Source organism: Aethalodelphis obliquidens, unplaced genomic scaffold (genome assembly GCF_003676395.1).
Source record: "Aethalodelphis obliquidens isolate GAN/ISIS:26980383/991018 unplaced genomic scaffold, ASM367639v1 scaffold44, whole genome shotgun sequence".
Lineage (NCBI taxonomy): Eukaryota > Metazoa > Chordata > Mammalia > Artiodactyla > Delphinidae > Aethalodelphis > Aethalodelphis obliquidens.
Genome location: NW_020837988.1, coordinates 14,618,641 through 14,646,498, shown reverse-complemented (window position 1 = coordinate 14,646,498; position 27,858 = coordinate 14,618,641). Strand labels below are relative to the sequence as shown.

Genomic DNA, 27,858 nt, shown 5'->3' with positions numbered 1-27,858 from the left:
TTTTTTTTTTTTGCGGTACGCTGGCCTCTCACTGTTGTGGCCTCTCCCGTTGCGGAGAACAGGCTCCGGACGCGCAGGCTCAGCGGCCATGGCTCACGGGGCCAGCCGCTCCACGGCATGTGGGATCTTCCCGGACTGGGGCACAAACCCGCGTCCCCTGCATCGGCAGGCGGGCTCTCAACCACTGCGCCACCAGGGAAGCCCCCGACACTGCTTTTTTTTTTTCCTTTATTTCAGTGACTTACTCCGCCCACGGGGGTGGGGTGGGCTAGATCCAAAACTGGATATACGCCATCAAGTAATGAACACTCGCCCTTGCCAGCTACGACCCTTGACACGGTTTTATACTGGTCTCACTTCCACGATGGGGAAGAAGTTCGCTCCATTCAAACAGGGACCGATGGAAATTTGATGCCGAAACTGAATGTGAACTCTGCCAGTGCATCTCAGGATCTCACTGAATTTTACACACATCACTTTGCTCTTATCTAGTGCTTTAACATTCCAAAACAGTATCCTCACTATTCTGTCATCAAATAAGATACTAGCTGCAAACTCGGTAAATGGACAAAGCAAGATAGTAGCAGAAATTGAAGTAAAATCCCTGCAATTTTTTTTTAATTACTTTATTTTTATTTATTTATTTTTGGCTGCATTGGGTCTTCGTTCCTGTGCACGGTGAGGGGGGGCTATTCTTCATTGCAGTGCCTGGGCTCCTCATTGCGGTGGCTTCTCGTTGCGGAGCACGGGCTCTAGGCAGGTGGGCTTCAGTAGTTGTGGCACGTGGGCTCAGTAGTTGTTGCTCGTGGGCTCTAGAGCGCAGGCTCAGTAGTTGTGGCGCATGGGCTTAGTTGCTCCGCAGCGTATGGGATCCTCCAGGGCCAGGGATCGGACCTGCGTCCCCTGCATTGGCAGGTGGATTCTTAACCACTGTGCCACCAGGGACGTCCCCTGCGATGTTCTCTTGAAAAGACCTTCTTCACATGTGGTCTTTGGAATCAAGGGTACTAGAGGAGTCAGTGCCTGAAAGATGCCAGACTTGATGCAGCCACCACGATGGGGAGTTTAAACACGTAAGTACTTCTCATTTGTTCTGTCCAGCCCAGTAGCTATGTCATTTTCTAACTGGATGTCAGTTGGTCAAGGGGGCTAAGAGATCTCATCATCTTCAGGACTGCCCACAAAAGATATTTTGAGAAACTTTTGGCCTAGACTCTGTTTCAAGGAGCAAATTTCCTTACAAAAGGGCCTCCAAAATCCAGATAACTTAGAAAACTGGTGTCATGAAAGGTCAATTTTGAGAGTTTACAAACTCAGTTTCTCCTTGCTTTGCTTTTGACTTGAGTCACAGGATGTACAAACTCCCTATTCCTTTTCACTTCTGTATCATAAGGGCTGGGACTCTCCAAGATTTCTGGAACCTTCTGAAACTTGCTTGAAGCCTAGAGGAATGGAGATGGACTGAAGATCCTGGCTATTTTGTTTTAACTCTGAGCACCCGGAGTGCACTGCCCTCTTTAAGATACCACATAAATTAACTGTGAGAAAGGTAAAACTAATTGCCTAGAATACTCAAGTGAGAGCTAGAAATGCTTACAATGTGTAGTTTAACAAGTTGAGCAGGATTATTTAATTTATAGAGCATTTTATATGTCAAAGCACTTTATACATGTTATCTAATATCCTCTGAAAAGGCATTTTAGAAAGGGCAGAGTAGATGATGCCCACTTATAGATAAGGAAAGAGACTTGTTACAGCACTAGGACAGCACCTGGGTCCCTACCCACAAACCCAGGGCTCTTTCCTGAAGCAGAAAATAGCTTCAATTCTAGCTTTGCTACAACCTTGCTAAGTGATGCAGTTAACATGCAAGAAAAAGAGGCAAAAGAAAGCTATTTAAGCATTTAAGTTGGAAATGTGATAGGAAAGCAAAGTTGATACAACAAACAACCTAGGCGGATATGATATTATCTGATCTCCAAATAACTCCCATGGAACTAAATATTTTAAAAGGCCTGGGTGTCTTTTACATAAATAAAAGTTACACTATTTGGAAAAGCAAAATAGGTGAAATTAAAGAGGACAATTAATTTTAAAAGATGAAAATATAACCTAATAATAGCCATTAAGAGCAGAATAGTAGTAGACACAAAGTTCTCCCTTTCAGGGAAAAAAAAACAAAACAAAAAACTTTCTTCTGAAATTGGTATTATTTCTCAGTTCACAGAGCTGAGAAGATGGCATTCAACTTGTACACAGATAAAAACATTACACTTTTTTCCCAAATGCAAATAAATCTTTAGCCCATCACCAAACTCCAGAAACTGAGAAAATATTTTCACTATTGTTTTAGTAGTGTGTAATAGAAGCCACTCTTACGGGTGTAAATGTCTTCTCCCTCTTACATGCTTTCAAATAATTCAAAGCATGAATTTGAATTCATGGAGCCAGGAACAGTAAGGAAAGAGAATCTGGGGTGATTAAGTACAGTATTTCATCCCTCACACCAAAACTAGATCCTTGTACAACACTGCTCTAAGTAATTTTCACGTTTCCAATTCCTATTGGATGGGTGGAATGAGAAAGCCAATTAATGTTTTTCTTTGGTCTAAGTTCCATCTAAAGAAAAGAGTTTCACATCTGGTGCCTGACAAGGAAAGTTTCTATTATTAAGGAAACAGAATTGTAAACTATACCCCCCCCCGCCCCAATAATACCCTGTCAAGTTTTGCAGATAAAGTTAGAGAACTCTGGAAGGATCTGCTTGGTTTTCACTGAGAGAAAGAAAAGCAAAACAGAATAAAGCAAAAATACACCACTTGGAGAATAGGCCTAGATGATACATTTTTTGAAGTGCTACGATTTACAGGAGAATTTTACATATATTACCTCTTAGTGTTGACCTAATGTGAGGTAGGTAGAGAAAATAATTACTTCCTTTACTTTGTAGAAGGAAGATCAGAACAGAGACTCAAAGAGGTTAATGACCTGCCCAAAGTCAAAGGATTGGTAACTGGTTTTGCTGGCACTAAAGGCCAAGTCTTTATCTTCCAGTCCAGCACTTGTTGTGGTATTGCTAAGTGCCCAGGCAATGCAGACAATACTGGAGGACAAGACAGGTTTTCCAACGTGTGACAGTCAACAACATTCTCCTCTCTTTGTCCTCTCAGTCATAGGAGAGACAATGGTGTCTTAACTCTAGTGGGGGACTTTGGGGAGAAGCCCATCAATGACATAATGGGGCTCTAAAAATATAAAACATTAATTAACTAGTGGGAATTCCCTGGTGGTCCAGTGGTTAGGACTCCACGCTTTCACTGCCGAGGGCTCGGGTTTGATCCCTCGTTGGGGAACCAAGGTCCCGTAAGCCGTGCAGCACAGCCAAAAACAAAACAAAACACCAAAAACTGGTAACAACTATGGGCTTATACTCTTGTAGGGCAACCCCAGCAAAGTAAAGGCGGCACTCTGAGACTTTTGTCAATTAGTTTAATATATGTCCATAGGTAGTTCATACGAATGCTTAAATTACAAAATTAGCTGCCATGGTCCAAATGTGTGGGACTTTAAGAAAGCTTTTATTAATCAAAAGATAGCTAAGCATACCAACTTTGATTTCTAAAATGCAGGTTAAAGGTTTGTAAAACAAGGCTAATTCTAGAATTATATAGCATTAAGGTAATTAAATTTTGTTATTTTAATAACTTAATTTCATGATCTGTTAAAAAAAATATTACATTTGCATCTCCCAGTTTATACATTTCTGCATTAACCTAGAGAAAAACCCATGTGAAAAGTTTCCATGCAGTTACAAAGGCAGCAGCACATGCTGTTTTCACAGCAACTTGTTATTGCCTCAGAACACACCTGCACATAAAGCATCAACAAAAAATACCCACCCACCCCTCTCCCACAAAAAACCCAACCCTTTCCCATCCCCAGCAAAAATTACCTGGTACAAGCAGTGACTTAAAAAATGCTTTCTTAGTAGGAAGCATTTATAAAATGCAGAGATCTGAACAAGCTAAATGCTTGTGCAGGTAGATGGGCCTCTCCCCCCAAGAGTTCCTTCCTCAAGAGGCAGAAGGAACTCTCAATAGTCTAGGAAAGCTCATTTTTAAAAGTATGTTTATGCATATTCATGGCTATTTCTTTGAAAGAATATACCCAGCCTCAACTGTGGAAGAGATAAAAGCAGAAGGAGAAGCAAAGGGATATGGCCATAACACAGAGAACAGAGCTTCTCCGTGAACATCCCATACGTTGCAGCGACCAAGAAGGAAAACTTTTGTGACTTCATATAGACCACTGATCTCATCTAGGTGAAGCAGTTAATTTTTCATGCATTTGTTACTCAAGAAAACATACAACCACTTAAAATACAGCATTCACATTGTCATTAGCTCATGGTATCAGGTAAGGAGGAAACCGTGCTCCTGTACTATCTATCCCTAGAATTTTCCACATACGTGTAAGTATCCTAAAGCCTACAGATATCCTATCATACTGTCATCAGCACCTCCCACCTATAAACATATACTGAACTAGACTGTTGAGTCCCTGAAATCTCAACACCACATATAGTGTTCTAAATTTTATTTTTTTACAAGTTTAATGTAGACACAGAAGAGAACACCAAGCAATGTTTATTGTGCAATTCCAATAGTTATCTGTGGAATCTTGGTTTAGAGTCAGTCTTCATAGCCATTTCAACTGCCTAGTTTAGACAAAAAGCAACAATCTAATTATATATCTATAAATTTCGTGATATTTCTTCAAATATCAAGCACTAAAAGTACTGATTCATGTTATAATTTTTAAGATGTTGTGAAACTACACAGATTTCATATATTATTCCTTTTATAAAATAATCAAAATAATTTGATTATCTGGAAGAAAATTACTGTAACAGAGTCCTTCCAATGTATCTATGACCTTTGTAAAACTCCAAACCAAAAACAGAACACATGATGAAATAAGGATTTCTCAGTCACTGGGAAACTTTAAGATAAGAAATGAACTGGTATTTTTTGTTTCCTGTGAATTCAGAGCTTACAGGTGGCATAAGGACTCAGATCTCTTGGATGACTTTACATGGCTTTCACTTTGATTTGTTTCATTTTCATTTGCTTCTTCTCCAATTTCTTTTGCTCACGCCTCAAGGCAGCTTCCTAGAGAGAAAGAGGGAATGCAAACTAAGATTTCAATACTTGTTTAAAAAAAAGTCAAAACTAGAATACTGCCTATACTATTTAGGCTAGCATCACAAATAACATTCCAGAAGATAGTTATAAGAATTGCTGGGGCTTCCCTGGTGGCGCAGTGGTTGAGAGTCCGCCTGCCGATGCAGGGGACATGGGTTCATGCTCCGGTCCGGGAAGATCCCACATGCCGCGGAGCGCCTGGGCCCGTGAGCCATGGCCACTGAGGCTGCACGTGCACGTCCGGAGGCTGTGCTCCGCAACGGGAGAGGTCACAACAGTGAGAGGCCCGCGTACCGCAAAAAAAAAAAAAAGAATATGGAAAGACACTTTCTTGAAAGATTGCTATATTTTTAATATAAAAAGTTTATAAGATGATCTACATTAAGAAATGAAATAAGTACACTGAATATACACAGTTGAGGGACTAAATAAACTATATAGCATTAACAGTGGTTGGTTTTAGGGATGGGAACTGAATGATTATGTTACATTGTTCTTACATGGTAGAATTAAGGTTAATTTTAATGTCTGTGTATATGTTTCTCTATACTTTTCAAATTAAATATGTAAAAAAACAAAACAAGGCTCTACCAGTAGTGGCAGGAAGGTCCAGATCATTGGTATAAATGAGCCATTCAAGCCAGAAATTCACTATAGGGTTTTTCGTGTTTTGTTTGGCTCCTTTCCCATTTAATTCACTGGATCTTTTTACAAGGTACCTAGGCCTAGATACTATAAAGTGGTGGTTCTAAAAAAAAATACATGGTTTACACCCACAAGCAACTTACAATCTGAGTTAAGTTCTGGGCCCCTCTTTTACTTAAACCTACTATAGTTTCAAACTCTAGAAATAACTGGAGAACTTTTTTTTCCATAGAAAAATGAAAGGCATTATCTATTAATGAGTCCATGTAGATTCTTCCTGTATATCTGTTAAAAAGCCATTTATATTTATAAAGAAGATTGCATAAACACAGAGCTCTATTTTCAGGGGAAAAATACCCATCAACTAAACCAAACCAAACCAAACCAAACCAAACCAAAGATTGATGAGAAAGGATGAGAGGAGGGCTGTGGTACTCTGGGCACTTCACTCAACAGCATTAACGACTCTACCAGCAACTAAAGTGCCACACGGGCTCACTTTTTTTTTTCTTTTTTAAAAATTAATTTATTTATTTTTGGCTGTGTTGGGTCTTCGTTGCTGCACGTGGACTTTCTCTAGTTGCGGGGACTGGGGGCTACTCTTTGTTGAGGTGTGCGGGCTTCTCATTGCGGTGGCTTCTCTTGTTGCAGAGCACGGGCTCTCGGCGCGCAGGCTTCTAGTAGTTGTGGCGCACAGGCTTGGTTGCTCCGAGGCATGCGGGATCTTCCCGGACCAGGGCTCGAACCCGTGTCCCCTGCACTGGCAGGCGGATTCTTAACCACTGCGCCACCAGGGAAGTCCAGGGGGCTCACTTTTTCTTGGCAGCTTGCCTCCTTCACTTACAAGAATTTTCTTCAATCCTTGAGGTTATTCACATTAAAATTCACATTTCCCAGAACTTTGTTCTCCTCTTTTTTGATCAACATTTACAAGGTTTAAAATTTTAGAGCTGGACTGCAGCATCTTACTTCACAAAACATGAGAACATGCTGATGTTTGAAACATAACGGACTACAGCCTTAAAAAGCTCTTGAGTTTGAGATTCTCGTTATGTACAAAATAGAAAACAAAATACAAAGAAAAAATATTAGAATTCTCTAATTCTATAATCAAAATAAAATTTTTATAAAACAAGTTTATGTGGACCATAGGGCACATGTCCTGGCTTCCATTAAAATTCCAAATTTCTTTCTACCTTAGTATGTGTTTGGCTTGAAAGATGACAGTGGAACTTTCAAAAAGGGCCTATGCTGGGGGAACAGGATAATTCATATCATTCTCCAGGATTGAGGCTCAATCTAACATGGTTTGAACAGGAAGGATTATTCTTTTTTTTACAGCGCTATCAACTGTCCCAAGTGCTAAGAAAATGCTAAGCTTTTAGCCTGTGTACATTCCTACACAGAATTACCTTAACAGCCAATATGGCGCAAATAGGCATAAGAAAAGTTTGTCTTACCTCCAGCCTGCGCTGTTTCTCAGGATCTTCCTCATTCATGATTCGCTCCTTCTCTGCTCTTTTCTTCTCCTCACGCCGAGACTGGGCAGCTTCCTGTCTTTGCACATGCGTCAGCTTCAAGAAGTTCTCCTCCACTCGAGCTCGGTTCTTGTCTGCTTTTTGTTTGCCCTTTCCCCAGGAAACAAAGCAATTCATAAGAAATCCATTTCAATCCAAACAGATACAAAATCCCATTTAATATTCTTTCATAAAACCACTCCCATGTAGCACTTTTAAGTCAACTAGCAAAGATAAAATCACTGAAATAATCGAAAGCTGGGCCCCCTCCCCGCCGCCCCTTGGGGGGAAAAACACAATAAAAGGCTCCAACTTAAGGCTGCAGGTCTTACTTCTCTGTTGAGTCGAAACTTTTTGGCTTTATCAATAGAATAAATCACCATGTTCATCAGGGGTAGTAAAGCCTCCATATCCTTTGGGTAAGTGTTACCTGAGCCAGGCACTGGAAAACAAAACCATTTTCCTATTGAGTTAATGGCAGCATTCATACTTCTTGTATTAATTTTTTTTTCTTTTTGTATTAATAGGCTCCTTTCTCCAAATTTCTTAGGCAGCTAAAATACAGCAGAAAATAGAAATTAAAATATATAAAAGGATCTCTTACTGAAGAAATCAAAAAACCAATAAGCTGGCATGAGGTTTTTTTTTTTAAAGATTTTCTTTTTGATGTGGACCATTTTTTTAAGTCTTTACTGAATTAGTCACAATATTGAATCTGTTATTATGTTTTGGGTTTTTTGGCCGCAAGGCATGTGGGATCTTAGCTCCCTGAACAGGGATCGAACCAGCACCCCCTGAATTGGAAAGCAAAGTCTTAACCACTGGACCGCCAGGGAAGTCCCTGGGGTTAGTTTTAATGTAGTTTTTTATAGCTATTGTTTAGAAAGAAACAATACTCTCCTTAAGATCATCTCACAGAAAACAAAGAACTCAGACAGGACACAGAACACTTACCATTAAATGTAAACAACAGTGTCCTCTTAGTGTCAGGTAGCTTTAAAGGCTGACCTTCCCTGTCATAAAAGAAAGAGCTATTTAGAAGGAACGCAAGAGAGAGATACTTTCCATGCACATAAGTCACCCAATTCACTTAGATGAACAGATAACTGTGCAGATAATCAGCACAGTATTTGGCTTGGCATCCCCAAGTTAAATACAGTCTCAGAGCCCGAAGGAGCTTTACAGGTCATCTGGTCCACTTGTCTATCCGATGGATGCATTCCCAAGTATCTTTATCCTATCCTTCAACACCTCCAGTGATGTCCCCTCCAGGCAGGATAATTCCATCTCACCTGGGGAGCCAGAAATGAGCCTGTATTTAAGTATGCGGCCCATATTTTAAATAACCTTTTTTTTATTTTTATTTTTTTTAGATGTTGGGGGTAGGAGTTTATTAATTAATTAATTAATTTTTGCTGTGTTGGGTCTTCGTTTCTGTGCGAGGGCTTTCTCTAGTTGTGGCAAGTGGGGGCCACTCTTCATCGCGGTGCGCGGGCCTCTCACTATCGCCTATCGCGGCCTCTCTTGTTGCGGAGCACAAGCTCCAGACGCGCAGGCTCAGTAGTTGTGGCTCACGGGCCTAGTTGCTCCACGGCATGTGGGATCCTCCCAGACCAGGGCTCGAACCCGTGTCCCCTGCATTAGCTGGCAGATTCTCAACCACTGCGCCACCAGGGAAGCCCTATTTTGATGGATTTTTATGTTTTATTTCTAACTCTTAATCTATCTTCCTATGATGAAGGATCTTATTTTTGAGTCAGGCTCAGAATAAGTTGAGAAATAATCTACTATAGCATATATAATTTAGTTCTGACTCTTCAAAGAATCCTCTTGCAATCTTTGACTTTCAACCCTCCACACCTCCCCCCACACACAAAATGCTCCATGAATGCCGCAATGTGATACTTTGTCCAAAGCGTTATTACTGAGTTCAGCAAGGCAAGGATGATGCAACACCATCTAGAGGCATAAGTAATTTTGATTACCTTAGTGATTTTGACACAAAATTAAAACTCAAATTGGCTTTTAACTGTATTCAACTCCACAGTCCTTAGCCAAAAATTTAGGTCAGAACCAATTCTACACCAAGGGTAAACTTAAATACGCTCTCCTGCAACAGGATGTGAAATCAAACAGCAAATTCAAACCCTGAATATTTACATTCGAACAACATTACTATAAAGCCAGAAACTTTACGGGCATCAAGGGTGTCTGATAATACACTAGAAAGAATATAATCACTCAACCATTCAAAGTAGAAAGCCGGAAAAGGCCATGAATTACAAAATGCATACACCTGCAATCAAACACAAATCAAACGTCACAGATTCACATCATAAATTAAAAAGGAAAAAAATCCCCAAAAAACAACCACCCTAGACTACAAAGGACAGAGACTACCAATTGTATTTTCTTAGTATTAGCCATTCTGTTAGATTCTCATTTACCTCACTGAGTGGGTGATGCATACATGCAGTGACAATTGCAAACTGGGGAGGCTTATTTGATTGTCCCCCATAGGTTTTCAATTACCTTCACGATGCATGCAGTCAAAGCAAAGGAAAACTTGGATGCTGTCACCAACTTCCCTCACTCATTTGGGAAGGGAAATTGCAGAAGCACCTTGCAGGTGTTTCAACACAGAAAGCTAGTGAAGAAACCTGATTTCAATATTTTTATTTCATACGTACTCTTGCATAATTTTTGGACCAGAGAACTGGTCTGAAAAATGAACGGATTCAATCTTGTCAGCATAGTGTGTAAGAAAGTGAACCATCTGAAATAAGAAAAGAAAATTATTTTTTTTAAAGTAGGTTTGATGCACTTCTCTTTTTTCATAGATATTCACTCTTTAATCCTCCTTACTTTTGCACATCATGAAGGCTAAAGCTTAAAAAAAATTAAATTTAAATAAGGACTCTCCCTATGATGAAACTACTGCCCTTCTTTAGTCACACCAATGATCAAAATTGAGCAGCTGAAAATATATCTCAAAATAGTGTTCAAAATACGAGTGAAAGCATGAACATAAAATCTAAAATAATTTTAGGAATTCTTCACAACCACATCACCCAGAACTTACATTTAGAACTGTCTTTGAGCTATCCTATATTTTTATGATACTAAGATGTGCTGTTACCATACATAACCAACAGGAAAAAAATAGCTCTTTATATACCTGTCTTCTACACAAACTGAAACTTTAACAAACGTACTAAATGACATGGTGATAAGGATTAAAGTAGTAGTCCTTTTTCAAAAAACCTAAAAGCCATTGGCAATCCTAGGGACAATTTGTTCTTGATTTGGAGAGAATTTCTTGACTAATAAAACTGTCTTTTTGACAAGTGAATCTATTGTTTAAAGAAAGTATTTTACCGGTTGTGTGGGAAAGGAAGATAAAATGAAGAATTTGTACAGTGTAACTTTCAGGGAGACTGCCCCGTAAATGGTCTACAAATGTATGTCTTCTATTGTATTTACCTTTGTATCCATCATTCCCTCTGTGACTTCTCCCATCTCTGACAGGATGGCCAAGGAGTCAGGCAGTCCATACTTCGCTCCAGACTTAGGTTTGTCACTACAAAACTCACTCTAGAGGAAGACGTAGTTGAAAGTAAGACATGATATTTTATTATGCACAAGGATTTTTTTTCTCAAGAGAATATGTACTGACCTATTTCAAAATGATACAACTGTTCAAGTGATATAATTACTTTATGCTCTGAAGTCAAACATTTATGTAATAAAGAGGCACAGTTTCGACATATTATTTGAAAAAGAACCTGACATACCAGATCCTGCATCTCTTTCTGTAGTCGTACCAAGGCTTTCCGAGTACCAACAGCAAACACATAGGTATCCATATCTTCATCATTCATGGTTACTTTTATTTGCTTTAAAAAAAAACCAACAAAACTCACCTGTTAGGTTCTGTGATAGGCAGATTTCTAGGACAGCCCCCAATATGCCTGCCTGCTGGTGTATACATCCTCCTCTCGAATGTGAGCAGGACTTATGAATGTGATGGTATTATCATTACCATGATTATGCTGTGTTACATGGCAGATGGTCCCTAATCAGGTGACTTTGAGTTAATCAAAAGGGACACTATCCTGGGTGGACTGACCTAATCAAGTGAGTCCTCAAAAGGGACTGGACCCTACTTGAAGAAAGGGTGAAAGTGTGAAAGGGCTATGGGGTGGAGGGGAACCACGTGGCAAGGACCGGAGAATGGCCTCTAGGAGCTAAGAGCGGTTCCCAGCGACAACTAGCAGGAAAATAGGAACTTGCAACCACAGGGAACTGAATGCTGCCAACAGCCTAAATGACCCTATGAAGAGGGGCCCAAGCTCTAGAGGCATGGAAGCTCTGTGCACCACCTCACCCCCATGCCTCTCTTCCATTTGGCTGTTCCTGAATTGCAGCCTTTACAATAAACTGGTAAATGTAAGTAAAGTGTTTTCCTGAGTTCTCTGAGCTATTCTAGAAAATTATTGAATCTGAGGGGAGGGCTGTGGGAACTCTAGATTTATAGCTGGGCAGTCAGAAGTATGGTGGCCTGGGGCCTGCAACTGGCATCTGAAGTGTGGGCAATCTTGTGGGAATGAGACCTTTAACTTGTGGGATCTGGCATTAACTCCAAGTAGATAGTATCAGAATTGAATTGAATTGTTGGACACCCAACTGGTATCTGGAGAATCAGAGAATTGGTTGTTGGTGTTGGAAACACCCCAGAGGCAGGTTAAATAGTTTTTAATACTCGACATTGGGCCAGAGAGATAAAGTTATAGCCTAAAGAGTCTGGTATGATAAAACATGGCCCTATTTGTCTTATTAACTATATCTTTAAAAGTTTGGGTCAAAATTTACCAGTATATATGTGGAAGAAGGGAAATGTTAATGAAGGGAAATATGGCAAAGATCTGGCAAGATGTCAGCTGCTAAAGAAAAGGTTTTCTGCTCTTTTAAGCAGAACCCACATAAAAAAGGCTTAAAAATATAAAAAACCCATATGTTTGTTGAGGCTGCTTTTCATTGCAGGGAAAAAAAACCCCAAAACAGCAAAAAAGGTAAAAGGCTGGCTGGCTCAGAGGAAAAGAGAAGATTAAATCTACCTCAGGAAAGAACTGAAAATGATTAACACAACACTCTAAAGAATAATTTCTACAAAAAGATGGCAGAAGATGCAGCAAAACTTCCTCCTTTGAGTTTTAACTGAGGAGGCTCTAAAAACTAGTGGGTTAAATCATCAGCGGCCACATTAGAAAAATTAAAATAAATAAAAGAAACAGGTTTCCAACTAACAATAAGACCTTTAAAATAACAATTGAGTTTCAATCCAATAAAAAGTACCTAATTATATTACCAATATAGCACTTATTAACCAAATACTACTTTGTATTTTGATATATATGCATACATTTCTTGTTCTACTGGCTTATATAAAAGACTGTCTCATGTATTTTTGTTTCTTGCTGCAGTGGGAGTCAGCACAATTATTTACTGGAAGAATGAAGGGAGGGGGAATGTGGCATTTCTAATGAAGGACACAATTTTCAGATTAACATGTTAATTTAACAAAGGAAAGAAAGTATACCAAACAATAAGGTCTCCATATTGTGTTATGAACTCATTCAGCCCAAGATGTATTACTTGAGGCAAAAAATATTTGAAAAAAAACCCAGCCTACTGCCAAAGATAAAAGCAGATACCAAAAGCAGAGTCAGATGTGAGGGCAAACGGTCTGTGACAACTGTTTTACCTCCATCATCCAGGTTGATTCTGTTGATCTACCTGGTGACAAAGTATTACCTCTTTCCCCACAAAAAGCACATATGTCTCCTCACACCCACCTGCACCTCCACCCCCAGTTTCACACTGAGTGGAAGATGATCTGTCTAGATAGAAAAGGTTCCATTTTTTGGGCAAGGGACACAAGTTGTTAGAAAGTCCAAATATAATCCTGGCAAGAAATAGAACAAGCTCTAAGAAGTTAAGAATTCAATCTGTACAGAGAAAACCAGCAGGAAGAATACATACCACTTGATCACTCACTGGCCTCATCATCCGGGCCAGGACATTCAGTAAGTCCTGTCTCTTGAGGAACTAAAAAACAAAAAGCCCAAGAGAACAATTGCAACTTCTGTTTGCTATAAGGAGAAGACATTGGAGGGGGACTCAAATGCTTCATCAAATATACTCTACATTTGCCAGTCAGTAAAAAAGATGATTTTTATTTACTTATTTGGCCGTGCCGCATGGCTTGCAGGATCTTAGTTCCCTGACCAGGGATCGAACCTGGGCCTCCTGCAGTGGAAGCGCAGAGTCTTAACCACTGGACCACCAGGGAATTCCCAAAAGATGATTTTTAGATCTCATTTTAAGTCAAACATGAAAAAAATGAGACACTGATCTTACAGGACTTGGGATCACACTGGAAAAAATGAAAGGAAGATATACACTGTACCAGAAATTCCCTACTTACCCTCAGCTGGATAAGCATCCCCTCACAGCACACTCGACCAGAACACCATAGGTTGTAAATGTGCTCATTCTCCTGGTTCAGCTTTCCTGTGCTGGTGGCTTCTTTGTTAGTTCCATCATCCCCTAGGGGTAAAACCATTAACATGATTCACTGGAAATGTTGGGGCCTAATCACCACACACTCTTCTACTCTGACCCCCAAATGACGGTAACTTTAGGTTAACAATACTTATCTATCTTATAGAACTCTCCTTTAGACATAGATTACAACAGATGGGCATTATTCCTTTTACTTTTAAAATGCTTTATTGTTGCCATTAAAAAATTATGGACTCTAGCATTACTTGTGTGTCCTTGTTAGTTAACGACATTCAGCTTGGAATATAAGTATCTCAAGAGTAGGTACAAAATGGAGCAAAGTCAGTTTAAATGTCTCTGCCAAAAGTTAAAAAAAACCCCAAAAACCTATGTAGTGAATTAAAAATACCATTAATACTAACTATTCAACACTCCCTCACTGTGTTTCCTTTCATTTAACTTTATCGAAGTTTGTTTTTCCTGCAGCAAAATGATAACAGTGGTATTAAGAGCTACAAAAAGCTCAAATTCCAATAATTTCCTCTCTTCATTTAATTCATTAATGTACAAAAAAATATGTCCAACTTTACAAGGTAAAGCAGACTGACACACCAAATGAAAACACACCAAGGGAAGTAGAAGGCATTAAAGGCTACTTATTTTTTTCCTAATTTCCAGGTCAAAAAGTACTGAAATAGTATATGGTACAGTGGACAGCATGGACTTTGGAAGCAGGTAGACTAGGTTCTAATATCATGGTTGCAGTTGAACAGCTTAGACAAATTTTAACACTCCTCCCGACTTCAGTTCCCTCCTTAGGAAAACAGAAACTATATCCAACTGACAGTATTGTTCTAAAGATTAAACAAGAAACTATGTATGCAAAGTACCTAGCACAACATAGTACACAGTCCTGCTAAAGGGCAGAAGAGATGGATACTTGCTTGCTATCAAAGGGAAACAAAGTGTTTAAAGCCAAACTGAAGTGAAGGTAAGTGAGTCTACCTTACCCCCTACACTACACCATTACAGGACTTCCTCTAAGGTATCAGTGTACATCTTGTACATCTCTACAGTGGATCTGACACTAAAGTGCCTAAAACCTGAAGGAATTTTGAAGGACTTCCAATTTCTAAAAGATGAATTGAAAGGATTTATCAAGCTATAAGCTACCTAAAATGTCAAAATTCTTTGCTTTTGGCTAGATTTTTATCAACTTGTTTTGATAACACTGATTGTCTCATTCTATCTGAAGCTGTACAGCAAATGTTTGATGAAAGGTGAGAAAATTATTTCATGAATGCAATTTATTCATTATGCAAAACCTAACAAAAAAGGGATCCTTGAGAGAAGGAAAAAAACCATCCTCTTCAGCAGTCCATGAAAGTAGTTAGATGCTTACACTGAGCAGAATAAGCAGTTCTTACCAGAAAGTTTTCAAACAGGTGGCTAGACTTGTATTAGCCTAACTTACCTACTAAGGTAAAGTTGCTCTCCAAAAGCTCCCTATGAGTGTTAAACCAGGCCTGAGCAAGGCGACTGTTTTTATTCTTCCCGATGATATAATTCATGATGTAGGCAAGCAGACCAGTCACCATTAAAATCTCTAGATAATAACTCTCCCAACTGTTCTGGAGGTGTGCAGGAACCTAAAGAAGAACAATTGTTCCATTTAGTGTTGGCTGAGGCTGAAGGACGAAGTCTAACTCAAGGTATGAAGGAGAATGAGAAAACCCATAAACAGAAGTGGATACGTTAGATAACTGTCACTGAATATGGTTATACTTTGAAAAATATGCCCATTTCGGTTTTCCAGGCCATCTTTTTTTTTTTAAATGAAGGTTTTATTATTTATTTATTTATTTGGCTGTGTTGGGTCTTCATTGCTGCACGCGGGCTTTCTCTAGTTGCAGCGAGCAGGGGCTACTCTTTGTTGCAGTACGCGGGCTTCTCATTGCATTGGCTTCTCTTGTTGCACAGCATGGGCTCTAGGCATGCGGGCTTCAGTAGTTGTGGCTCGCGGGCTCTAGAGCCCAGGCTCAGTAGTTGTGGTGCACGGGCAAAGTTGCTCCGCAGCATGTGGGATCCTCCTGGACCACGGATTGAACCCGTGTCCCCTGCGTTGGCAGGCGGATTCTTAACCACTGCGCCACTAGGGAAGTCCTTCCAGGTCATCTTTGTAAAAGATTCTTTAAGGAAACATGAGGATAATCAAATGGGATGAAACGCTGGAAAGCCCTCTGTATTCATCTTGATTCTGAGTCCCACCTCCCAAATAAACCCAACGTCTATCCTCCTCATTCCTTGGTAAATAAAACTAGGAAGGTTAAAATAAAAACATATGGGTTGTGGTACTTCCCTGATGGCACAGTGGTTAAGAATCCGCCTGCCAATGCAGGGGATATGGGTTCAAGCCCTGGTTTGGGAAGATCCCACATGCCGAGAAGCAACTAAGCCCGTGTGCCACAACTACTGAGCCTGCGCTCTAGAGCGCGCGAGCCACAACTACTGAGCCCGTGTGCCGCAACTACTGAAGCCCGTGCGCCTAGAGCCTGTGCTCCATAACAAGGGAAGCCACCACAATGAGAAGTCTGTGCACTGCAATGAAGAGCAGCCCCCGCTCACCGCAACTAGAGAAAGCCTGCGCGCAGCAACAAAGACCCAACGCAGCCAAAAATAAAATAAATAAATAAATAAATTTATATAAAAAGAACCCAACAAAAGATACAGGTTGTTTTTCCGTGTGTCCACTGCATCAGAAGAACTGATGTCAAACTCTTTCATGGCTCCCACGTTACAGCAACACAAGCTACGTGTCACTAATTATATTTCTGAGATTAATGACAGCAAGATATTTTGTTGGTTAGTTTGGGATTCAAAACCTGTATACCTACATCGACAATTGTTATTGGGTCTTTATTTTTGCTAGAAGAAGTATCTGGTTTGTCTTCATAACCTTCAAATTCTTCATCATCATATGGTTCACTCTCGGTATCTCCCTCCTACGAAAATGAGGCACAATCTGTTTTCCCCCACTAACATCACCGGCAATTTTATCTCATTTTTATAGATAACATTTGTAAGGAAAAAAGAACATGAAAGCAGCAAGCACAGAACACAGAGATCTTACATATTTTCAACAAATGATGACCCCCCCATGCATTTCAACCCTGAGTTCTAAATGATACAATTCCCACCCACCCACATACCAATACATATCCACCCCCACTCCACCATCCTCCATCCAGGCTTTCCATAGAGGAGAAAAATACAATTCATTTTTTGTTGAATGTAAAAGGTGAGAACATACCACAAACATTTAGAAGAGCTCCACCTACTGAATAAAAATGAGCATACCAGAGGGTAAAGGTCTCCTTAGACCTGGGCATTACTTTTAATGTCTGGGAAAAGTGCTAGTTACACATTGTCCCATCCTTCCACTTTCCCAAGAAATCAATAAAAAAGAACCTTTACCTGGGTATCTGCATCTTCAAAATCTCCTTCTTGGTTTTCATCCTGCCCTTCCAACTCCACAGTAGTCTCGTCTTCATCATCTTCAGTGGTTATCACTCGTTGAGGAGATTCAGTAACAGAGTCCTCTGTGATATCCTCAAATTCAGCAAAGTCATTATCATCATACTCTACGATGTCTTCCTCATCCTCGAAATCATCAAACTTGGCTTCAGAGACACTCCCAAATATCAAAAGAACAACACAGAAAGCATGGAAGGCTTTCATTGCCCCTTAAAAATGAGTCAAACAAGACAAAAACCCTAAGTGGACTGCCATTCTACACATACCGATCACATTTTGTAAACAGTTAAAAATTAAATATAAGACTCTCCCACTTTTCTCTTATTTAATACTGTTCATTTCAGATAGCATTATATGAAGAATAATAAGTTGAGATTCAAGAGGCCTGGGTTCTAGTCTGGACTCTCTCACTAGTTATCTGTAAAATCTTGTACTAGTCATTTAATTTCTTTAGGTTGGTTTCCATTTACACTGTGTATTCAGTACGCAGTTTTTGAACGCCTATTAAAAGCTTTACATAGAAACTGGGAGAGGGATAATGAAAGAAGAATCAGATGCAACTATCTGTTGGTTGTAATAAAAATAATACATGAATGGAAAAGCTATTCATTCTTAGATCAACTTTATGTGTGCACATCATCATCATCATCAAAGCACATGTTTAAGACACAAAGTGCTAGGCACTGTCCTAAAGGCTTTACAAAAAGCAAGTAATTTAATCCTCATGACAACCCTCTGAAGAAAGTGGTTTTATTAACATCCCCATTTCATAGATAAGGAAAATGAGGCACAGAGATGCTAAGTAATACAACCACCAAGTGACAGAGAACTATGTTCTGATGCCAGTTTTGCCTCCAGAATCCCTGCTATCATCCACTTCTCAGGCAGCATCTCCAACGTAAGCCAGTAGCAGTGATTTTGTTACTTATTTAAAGTAGCAATTTTTGCTAACACCACCTACTCAAGAACCACAGTATTATCCTAAATGGTCTCCCCTGCTCAACTCTCTCCCTACTCCCTACTTCTCACTAAAAACTACCGTTATCCTTCCAGAACATGACTTCTGTTACATAAGGATTCAATCACCAATGAAGGCTAACCAATTACCCAAAGAATAATATAAAACTCCTCTGGCTTTCACTGCTTTTCATAAAATGATCCTACCATATCAAATAAAATGTTCCCTCACTGAGCATATCACCATGTCAGATACTATGCCAAGAGAACCTAGCTTCAAGGACATGAGTTACAGTATGACAGGGAAAATCTGAAACCAGTTAAACCATACATACATACAAAAAACAAACTTATTTTGTTTATTAAAAATTGTTATGAATGAAGTTAGAACCCAAGTTGTTTTAGAAGCAAATACACAAACAAAAAGGTTTAGAAGGTCATACATACATCTACATATAAATAGTAGTTATTATGTATGATAGGATTATGGACATTTTGCCTTTATTTTTCTTTATATTGAATACTTTTCTAATTTTTCTATTATGTTCTTATAATAAAATGTTCTCTAAAAAATAAAATAAAAGGATAGTTCCTGCACTCAAGAAGAGGCACTGCAGACTGAGGAACAGCTATAGCATAGAGGGCTGAAACAGCGCATTTTAGGAGTTTGGTATGATAGAACATTGGGTTTGTAGACCCAAATGGGGGAAATGAGGCTAAAAAGGCCAGCACAGGCCAGATCACGATGATCCTTATTTATTTATTTATTTGATCATCCTTATTTAAATACCACACTGAGAAGTTTGGATGATTAGAATCAACTAAAGGATTTAAGTAAGAGAGTGACACAATCAGATTTGCAATTTAACCCTGACAGCTCATACAGAGGGTGAATTAGAAAAGGACACCTGAGGTGGGAAAAATAGGAAGTGGCTGAGATAATTAGATAAGAGATAAAACACAACTGAACTGGCAGTGGTATTGGGAATGAACAGGAAAACAGATTTGACAGGTATTAAGAATTATATTTGTCAGCATAAAGTGACTGAATATAAGGAATGTGGGGAAGGAAGATCTGGGGTGATTCCAAGTTTTGGCTTGATTAACAGCTGGACAAAGTCATCCTTGAAATAAAAAACAATAAAGGAGCGAAAAAATTGGGGGAAGGCAATAAATTAAATTTAATACTTGTTGAAAAGTTTTAAGTGTTTTCAAGCAGTATGTTAGATGATTAACATTTATCTCTTAATTTTCACAATATCCTAAAAGGTATTATAACCTATTTTACAAAGGGAGGAAAGGAAGCATTTGAAGTATAAGCCTGGAGTTCAGGATATGCGCCTAAGCTGGAAATAGAGATGGTGTGAGAATGGAAGAGATCCCCAGGGAGTATTAAGAGTTAGGTTTAAAAAAAAAAAAAGCACCAAAAAGTCTTGAAACAAATCATAACAGCTAAGAGTTGTGCATAATAGGGAGAACTGGAATGGGAAACTAAGGAATGGTTAAAGAAAAAGAGACTTTGGTCAAAGTGGTAGCACAGAAGTCAAAGGAGAAGCATATTTCTAAGAAGGAAACAGAGCTCGGTTTCAATTGCTGCAGAAAGTTCAAGTAAGATATGGACCAAAAATTTCCCAATGTTAATAAGGAAGTCATTATTGGCAACTGCAAGGAAGTGGTAAGTATGAAAGCCAGGATGCAGGGAGCTGAGTACTAACAGAGTGAATGGGTGGCAAAAGGGAGTATGTATTGGGTTGGCCAAAAAGTTCGTTCGGTTTTAAGTTCAAAAAAGACACATTTTTCACTTTCATGAAGAACTTTATAGAACAACACATTCACTAACTGAAAGAACTTTCTGGCCAACCCAATACTGATCTCTCAAGGTGCTCTGGCATAGTGAATATTCTATATCTCATATTTACAACACCATAAATTCATAAAGGAAATTGGCTCAATATCAAAGGCTATTGCCCAATACCTTGCAACTCATGGCTGCTCAAGAAATGTTCTTAAAATTGGACAAAGTTCATAAATTTTGAAAGGCACCAATGATTTGAGAAATGCCACCAATGATTTGAGATATGCCACCAAGGATAGGCCAATATTATATCCTTTCCAATATTTGATCTTTGAGGTTAGCACCAGGGGACATTTTATGGGAAAACATAGCTGCCCTCTTGACAACAACCTCAAAGAGGCTTGCGATGTGTCTCCAAACACCCTTAGCTTAACAGTCAAAAGTGGAAGACATATGAAAAGGAGCATGTATGTTGGTGGAGTTAGGTTTGGTTCAAAACATCAGCTCTACCATTCGCCAGCCATGTGACCTTGGGTTAATTACTTAAACTCCTGTTCCCCACATACAAAAAAGGGATAGTCATTCACTATTTGCCTCACAGGGCTGTAGTGGATATTACAAGAGATACGTGCTTGGCACATAGAAGGTACTCAATAAATAGCAGTTCCCATTACTTCCTTCCACTGTGCCTTATGAACACCCTTTAAGGTGTAAAAATACTTCATTTTTAGTGTTTCTCTTTCAGATCTCAGTTTTAAACTTTTTCAAACAGAAGCAAATAAAGGTTAACACTGGCACAGTCAACTTGATTAACTCCCTGACAAAAGGTCTGGTCATTTCAAAGTGAATTTCCACTTAGAACGTTCACACCACAGAAGCACTTCTAAGTTAACTCAGCCCTGTAACAGAGCTCCTTTAAGGATATTTAGGTTAAAATTATCCAAGCCATCCGTGCCTTGGCCTTCCTTCCCAGAAGTCTGTCTGGTGCACCTGTCAACTCATTTCTCAAACGCACAACTCCCTGCCTGAGAGGCAGTCCTGAGACTCCTGGGGCAGGGCACCCCAGCACTAACAAGTCTGGTCTGATTTCTTCTGCTAGCTCACCTGGCAGTCTCAGCGATTGGGTCTGGACTTAAAAACGGAAGAGGACTAAGTGCAGGAATCATTCCTTGTTGGCATTTTAGAGTAGGCCTTTCTGACAATGGCCAGACCCTGAGGCTTCTGGAGATCATGGAGACATTCCCGTCTCCTTACACATGTTGGATAAAAACATGTCATGTTAGAAACCTTCAGAGAAGACGGACCACAGAGGTTGCTGCTTCTGTTAAGCCTGCGGGGTCTAGTCTTTCCCCAGCAAGCAGAATCAATTCTACGCTCCATTCTTCCTGCTGGCACGCTGTGGGCTTGCTCTAACTTTGCCCTGTGGGTTGGCATTTGCTCACAGTTCTGGAAGTTCCCAAAAACCGTTAAAAGTCACTCCTATCCTGATCAGAACTCCCAACAAAAAATGGGCCTTGGGGTGGACAAAGTCTGGTTTGTTTTTAAGAAAGTCGGGAAAGGCAAGAAGGCGCGGGGACCGAGGCATGTCACCATAGGCTGGACTTACGGGATGGGGTGGGAAAAGGGACCTGGTTAGGCCACGCAAATCAGCGTCACCGCTCGGCCCAGCCCGACCCCACCGACTAGCGCGTCACGGCCCACTCCCTACCTGTACCGAGTGCTAGAACCCGGCCCAGCGCTCCTGCGGCTGCCGCCTTACCCTGCCTGCCTCTCGGGCCGGCCACCGCCTGCCGGGTCACTGCGGTTTTACTAACCTCAACGCCTCTAGGACACAGCCTGACCAGGTAGCTCAGTCACGCCGCACCACTCTTCACGTAGCCTCCGCCAGCCGTTACGTAGAATGCGTGCGGCCCGTCCGCGCCTGCGCATGGCGCGGGGGCGGGACACAGCTCAGGGGGCCGAGCGAGACCTCCTCCTCCCCCGCCCAGCTGAGGCGAGGTGTGGAAGCTGGGAGAGTTACATAAGCCCGGCCCCTGGGCCGGAACTGCCCGCGCCTATCCCTGTGCTCTCCACTAGGGTTCAGTCAAGTTGTCATCACGCTGAACCCGTGCTCCGGATGCTAAAAGTCGCCATGCTCTACGGGACCACGTGGCCAGAGGCACGCGGGGAAATCTTGCCCAGGTCGCATTTGCAAAGGAGCGGACTTTAGAGGATCGACGATTTTATGTACATGTGGTTTCCACTCGAGCCTCTTTTTGGGATTTTTTGGCGGCTCCCAGTCAGTGCTACTTTCTTCACTTCCAGGCCCACTTCCTAAACGGGCCGTGAACACTCTTCATCCAGCAGTAGTGCCTGTTAGGTGTCTGAGGTGTCTGTGAGGCAGTCTGGAGCTTTAGGGCCAGGAGCCCGCGACGCCTTCCGGGAGCCATAGCTCAGGCTCCGCCCTTCGGCCCGCGCTCTGCACTGCGCATGTCCGGTTTTGTTCCCCTTCCTCGCGTCAGCTACGGGCCGAGAGGCGGCGGAGGCGGCGGCGGCGGCGGCGGCGGCGAAGAAGGGGGCGGAGAGCGAGGAGCGCGGTGGGACGGGGTCTGGACCGCTCGTACTTCGGGCCGTGGGATTCTCTCCGCGTCGGCGATAGTAGTAGCTGCCTCTGCAGCCGCAGCAGCAGGTTTGTGCGAGGTGGGTCTGGACGCGGGGCCGTAACCCCTCGGGGGCACCGCAAGGCAACTGTGGGGCCTAGCGAGGGCCAGGGAACCGCGGCCTCTCTTAACAAAGAGTCGGCGGAGCCTCGGGGAAGCCGAGGCGCAGGGGGCTGGGGAGTAGTAGGAGTGCGTGACTGAAACCTCGAGGGGCCCTTCCGAGCTTCGCCGTCCTCCCACGGCTCCCGCTTCTCCCGCAGCTCTTAACGAGGCCCAGTTGGCGGCGTTCCGGAGGCGGCGCTCTCCCGGCCGCCTGCCCTGCAAGGGAAGGGATTTGCAGGGTGCTGGGCTCCGGGTGAGGGATACCCGCGGGGAGGATTCTGACCCAAGCCAGCAGCAGTTAGCAGATGCTAGTCTCCAAGTCGGGGGACCTGATAGGGAAAAGTTGCCAAATCTGAGGACAGTAAAAGATATAGTCGGTAATCTTGGTGTAGCTTTGAGTACATCCGTGATTAGCATCACCATCGTCACACAAACTTTTTTGCGGCCTACTTAGGAGCCTATCTGATGTGGGTAAATAATTTATATGGAGTTGCAAGCATACGCGCCAATAATATAAGGAAGAACAGTCGTACTAGTCGAGAGTTTGGGGGAATCATAGCTTCCTTATCACCTTAGTGGAAGCTTTGCCCCTCACTCCTTTGGTCAGTCATTCACATTCCTCTAGCTTCCCATACATATTGCTTTTTGTAAATGATCTTTGTATATCTATTGTCCCCTGTATACACACCCCCGAACTCCTAAAGAGCAGAGATTCTGCTTTAATTCACTTTAACTTTCCAGATCCAAGCCCAGTGGAAGGTGGGCAATAAGTCTTTCATACCAAAATTAATTTTTAGACTTTAAGCGGTGGAGGGAAAAAAATGTATGTTGTATTTTCCTGTACCCAGAAGGGGCATTATATGGCCTAATCTGCAATTCATTCACTCAAGAAATATTTTTGTTGATACCTTCTGTGTGCCTGTTCCCTACCACTGTTCGAGGTGTGTGACCCCGGCCTTCATGAAACTTACTTTCTGGTGAGGGAAAGAGAGACAGAAAACACATATATAAATTATACCGTATGTTAGAAGATAATTAATGCCTTAGGTAAAAAAATAAAGCTGCAAAGAGGGAAGGGGAGGTGTTGCATTTTGAAATAGCTTGGTCAGGGAAGTATTTACATACAAGCTGATATTTAAGCAACTAGAAGGAGGTGAGGGAGTGACCCCAGGTAGTTTCTGGAGGAATGATCATTCCAGGCAGAGGGAACAGCAAGTATAAAGACCTTGCAAAGGACAATGCTGGCCTGTTAGAGGAACAGTTAGAAGAGCAACATGCTTGGAACACTGTGAGCAAAGGAGGGAGTGGTAGGAGATAAGGTCAGGGAAGAACTGGGGGGACGGGGGTGCGGGTGGGGGGAAGCACAGAACAACCAGGACCTTTTAGGCTGTTGTGAAAATTTCATTTTTCTTCTGCCTGAGATGGGAACTGTCTTAGGGTTTTGAGCAGAGAAATGGTAAGAACTGACTTACATTGTAATAATTTAGTGTAATTTGTGGAAGAGTACAGTTCTTTATATTTTAGTTTTATCAGATCTTTATGTAATCAGCTCTTAGTTTCTTTAAGCCAGCAGAGAGAAGAGAGATGCTTTTAAAATAAGTGTAATCCAGCATTTACTTGTATTTGGCTTTAGAAGAATGTGTTGAAATTCTTGGGTTTTGAACAGATTCTTGTTAAAGAACCGACAGATTTATAGTGTGAGTTGTTCTCAAGGCAGATTATTAGAGTGGATGGTGATCAGCTGTCACTAGAAATCTTTCTTCTCCCAAAACACAAGTGATAATGTAGTTTTATAATCAGTTGTTTTTAGTCCACTATTTTTAAAGTCATTTAGATCGTATCTTATTTGATTGTCCAAAACATAAACTCTCGCCAAATTATCTTCTTTATGTTCCAACTTATTCTAACTCCCTAGACTGCTATTTCTAGCTTTCCTCCCTAGAATGTCTTCTTCCTTCACACTTCTCTACTCAGCTTACATCTTTCTGTATAAAAAACCCCATTTTCTGGGTTCTAGCTCTCTTATGAAGCCTGTCCCCATTTGTCAGCTCGTAGTGATCTCTGACATCTTCAGTGTCATGTGGCACTGATGTATGGAATCCCTGAGTTGAAAGAAACCTGAGAAGTCTAGCTTGATATTCTCCGTTTACCAATGGAGAGATTGATTTTTGGAGAAAAAATGATGATGATAAACATGACAGCTAATACATATTGTGCACTATTTGGCAAGCTTTGTTCTAAGTGTATTTGTGTGTATGAATTCATTTTTTCACACCAACCTTGTGAAGCAGGTGATGGTCTCACCATTTTACAGATGAAGAAGCTAAGGCCAAAGAATCTGAGTAACTTCCATGAGGTTCACATCAAGTTAGTGGCAAAGCCAGTGTTTAAACATAGTCAGCTTGGCTCCATAGTCTGTACTACTTTACTATGCTATTATGATTTTCTGCTAAATCACAACATTTCAGCGCCTAAAACAGTACCAAGCAGGTATTTCAGCTGTCTTTAATTTTTCTATTTAGCCAAGTTGTAAATTGCCTTGGGTCTCCCATATATTGAATAAACCTGAATAATGAGTGTATTCTCTGGAAAACAAAAGAGAAGAAAGTGAATAAGCCTGCTATTTTAGCCATAGAACTTGTAACATGGAGTTGGAGAGATAAAACAAGAACACAAATAGTTATGAATAGATGTTGGGTGTTTTAAGACTAGAAAGGGAGTTTGAGGAAGGAGATACCACTTTTCTTGGGGAATCATCTTCATGTCATAGTTCTACGAGTTGGTATTTGAGATAGGCTTTGAAGGATAAGACTATGGTAGGTATAGGATTTGGTGGGGAGGGTATACAGGTAGAGGGAAGAGCATTCACCAAAGTGCATGTAAAGTAGTTCTTGCCACAATGGAGAGCCTCATTCCAGCCTGATTGAGTAACTGTGGAGAGCTGTTGAATTGAAGGGAATGACAGGGTCAGAAATGTACGGCCGGGAGGTTTGGGGCCAGGGTCTGGAGGTACCTGGGAGAAGGTTTTGCGGAGCATCTGAGTGCTCATCTCCCTTGAGCGTTACTTTCCCTAGTTCCACTATATTAACAAACACCTGCCGAAAAAAGACGGAAATTCATTTTCTCTTTTCACTATTTATTTCTGACCCACTATACTTCATTTAATACTTTACCACATAGAGTCGCCTTTTATAGATTATGGGAAAGGAGAGGTGTTATCCCTCAGTACTGGGCACATAGCAAAAAGTGGCTATTGATCTATATAAAACAATGTTTGTTATTTCTAAGACCCAACTCAGGTTGTTCTCTTTAAAGCAAATGCTTATACATTTTGTTTATGCTTCTATTATACAGCTAATTCTTTTCAGATTGGATGTTTTATTTTAAAAAGCACTATTTTTTAAAGAGAAAAAATGTAACTGAAATTTCACAAATATGTTTGCATTTCAGAGTAGAAACTGAGGTCTAGACAGCATCATTCTCTCTCATAAACTGGATAAAATAACAATCTAAAAATACATGTGCAAGTGGAATTCTGATTCTTTGATTTTCAAGGTTTTTTTTAACTGGTAAACTACACGTAAAAAAACTTAACCATTTTTAAGTGGGCAGTTCAGGGGCATTAAGTACATCCACATTGTTTTGCTACCATCACCACCATAGTGTCCACAGAACACTTTTCATCTTGTAAAACTGAAACCGTCTCCCCATTAAGCAGTAACTCCCCATCCCCCAATCCCTGGCAACCACCCTTCTATTTTCTGTCTCTGAATTTGCTACTCTAGGTACCTCATATAAGTGGAATCATACAGTATTTGTCCTTTTGTGACTGGCTTATTTCCTTAACATGATGTCCTCAAGGCTCATCCATGTTGTAGCATGTGTCAGAATTGTCTCCCTTTTCAAGGCTGAATACTATTGCTATATATTTATCTCACCACATTTAGTTTACCCATCCGTGGACACTTGGGTTGCTTCCACCTTTTGGCTGTGGTGAATAATGCTACTATGAACATGGGTGTACAAATGTCTGTCCCTGCTTTCAGTTCTTTTGGGTCTATACTCATAAGAGGAAATGCTGTATCATATGGTAGTTCTGTGGTTAATTTTTTGAGGAGCCACTGTACTGTTTTCCACAGCAGCTGAACCATTTTACATCCCTACCAGCAGTTTGCAAGGGTTCTGGTTTCTCCACATCCTTGCCAAGACTTGTTATTTTCTGTTGTGTAGGTTTCTTTTTTAAAAAAATTTATTTATTTATGGCTGCGTTGGGTCTCCTTTGCTGCACTCGGGCTTTCTCTAGTTGTGGCGAGCCGGGGCTACTCTTCATTGTGGTGCGCAGGTTTCTCATTGCAGTGGCTTCTCTTTGTTGCAGAGCACAGGCTCTAGGTGGCACACGGGCTTAGTAATTGTGGCTCACGGGCTCTAGAGCGCAGGCTCAATAGTTGTGGCGCATGGGCTTGGTTGCTCCGAGGCATGCGGGATCTTCCTGGACCAGGGCTTGAGCCCTTGTGCCCTGCATTGGCAGGCGCATTCTTAACCACTGCGCCACCAGGGAAGCCCTTTTTTTTTTAATAGTAGCTATCCTAATGAGTATGAGGTGATACAGTTTTGATTTGCATTTCCCAAATGATTAGTGATGTTGAGCATCTTTTCATATACTTATTGGCCATTTGTATATCTTTGGAGAAATGTCAAGTCCTTTGCCCATTTTTAAAATTGGATTGTTTTTGTTGCTGGTGGTTGTTTTTAATGAAGTCTGTGAGCTTTACCTGGGTGTCAGAAGCCATGTGGTGATTTTTCACCTTTTCTGTCATCAATTTGAGAAGTGTTTATGGAGGCAGAGGTGAAGTTTCAGAGCTATTTGATATGAGTTTGCCAGCTTGTGGGAAGGATGTACC

The 27,858-nt window shown here is 41.0% G+C and overlaps 2 protein-coding genes and 1 non-coding gene across 7 annotated transcripts in view; 1 reads left to right on the top strand and 2 right to left on the bottom strand.

Moving 5' to 3' along the window:
* Positions 1 to 3,475: 3,475 nt before the first annotated feature.
* Positions 3,476 to 22,104, bottom strand: CCDC47 (coiled-coil domain containing 47). Of its 2 annotated transcripts, none has more exons than XM_027081221.1 (13): positions 21,976 to 22,104; positions 17,405 to 17,673; positions 16,825 to 16,932; positions 15,405 to 15,579; positions 13,854 to 13,975; positions 13,409 to 13,474; positions 11,161 to 11,262; positions 10,850 to 10,960; positions 10,057 to 10,142; positions 8,321 to 8,379; positions 7,699 to 7,808; positions 7,310 to 7,477; positions 3,476 to 5,171 (listed from the first exon to the last, which is right to left on the bottom strand). In XM_027081221.1, the coding sequence occupies exons 2-13, from the start codon at positions 17,666 to 17,668 to the stop codon at positions 5,091 to 5,093; spliced, it is 1,452 nt and encodes a 483-aa protein (XP_026937022.1). In that variant the 5' UTR covers positions 17,669 to 17,673; positions 21,976 to 22,104; the 3' UTR covers positions 3,476 to 5,090. The 2 variants fall into 2 exon arrangements, with proteins under 2 accessions (XP_026937022.1, XP_026937021.1); XM_027081220.1 differs by having other exon boundaries at positions 21,925 to 22,093.
* TRNAG-UCC (transfer RNA glycine (anticodon UCC)) lies at positions 13,646 to 13,718 on the bottom strand. The gene has a single exon. It is a non-coding gene; the product is annotated as a tRNA-Gly (tRNA).
* A 334-nt stretch (positions 22,105 to 22,438) lies between the features above and the next one.
* DDX42 (DEAD-box helicase 42) overlaps positions 22,439 to 27,858 on the top strand; it is a 52,991-nt gene continuing 47,571 nt past the window's right edge. For 2 of the 4 annotated variants that reach the window (XM_027081208.1, XM_027081210.1), the window contains exon 1: positions 22,439 to 22,884. The gene's annotated coding sequence lies outside the window, so the exon portion shown is untranslated. Of the gene's footprint in view, positions 22,896 to 27,858 lie in introns of all 4 variants that reach the window. The other 2 variants (XM_027081206.1, XM_027081209.1) reach the window with 1 other exon arrangement.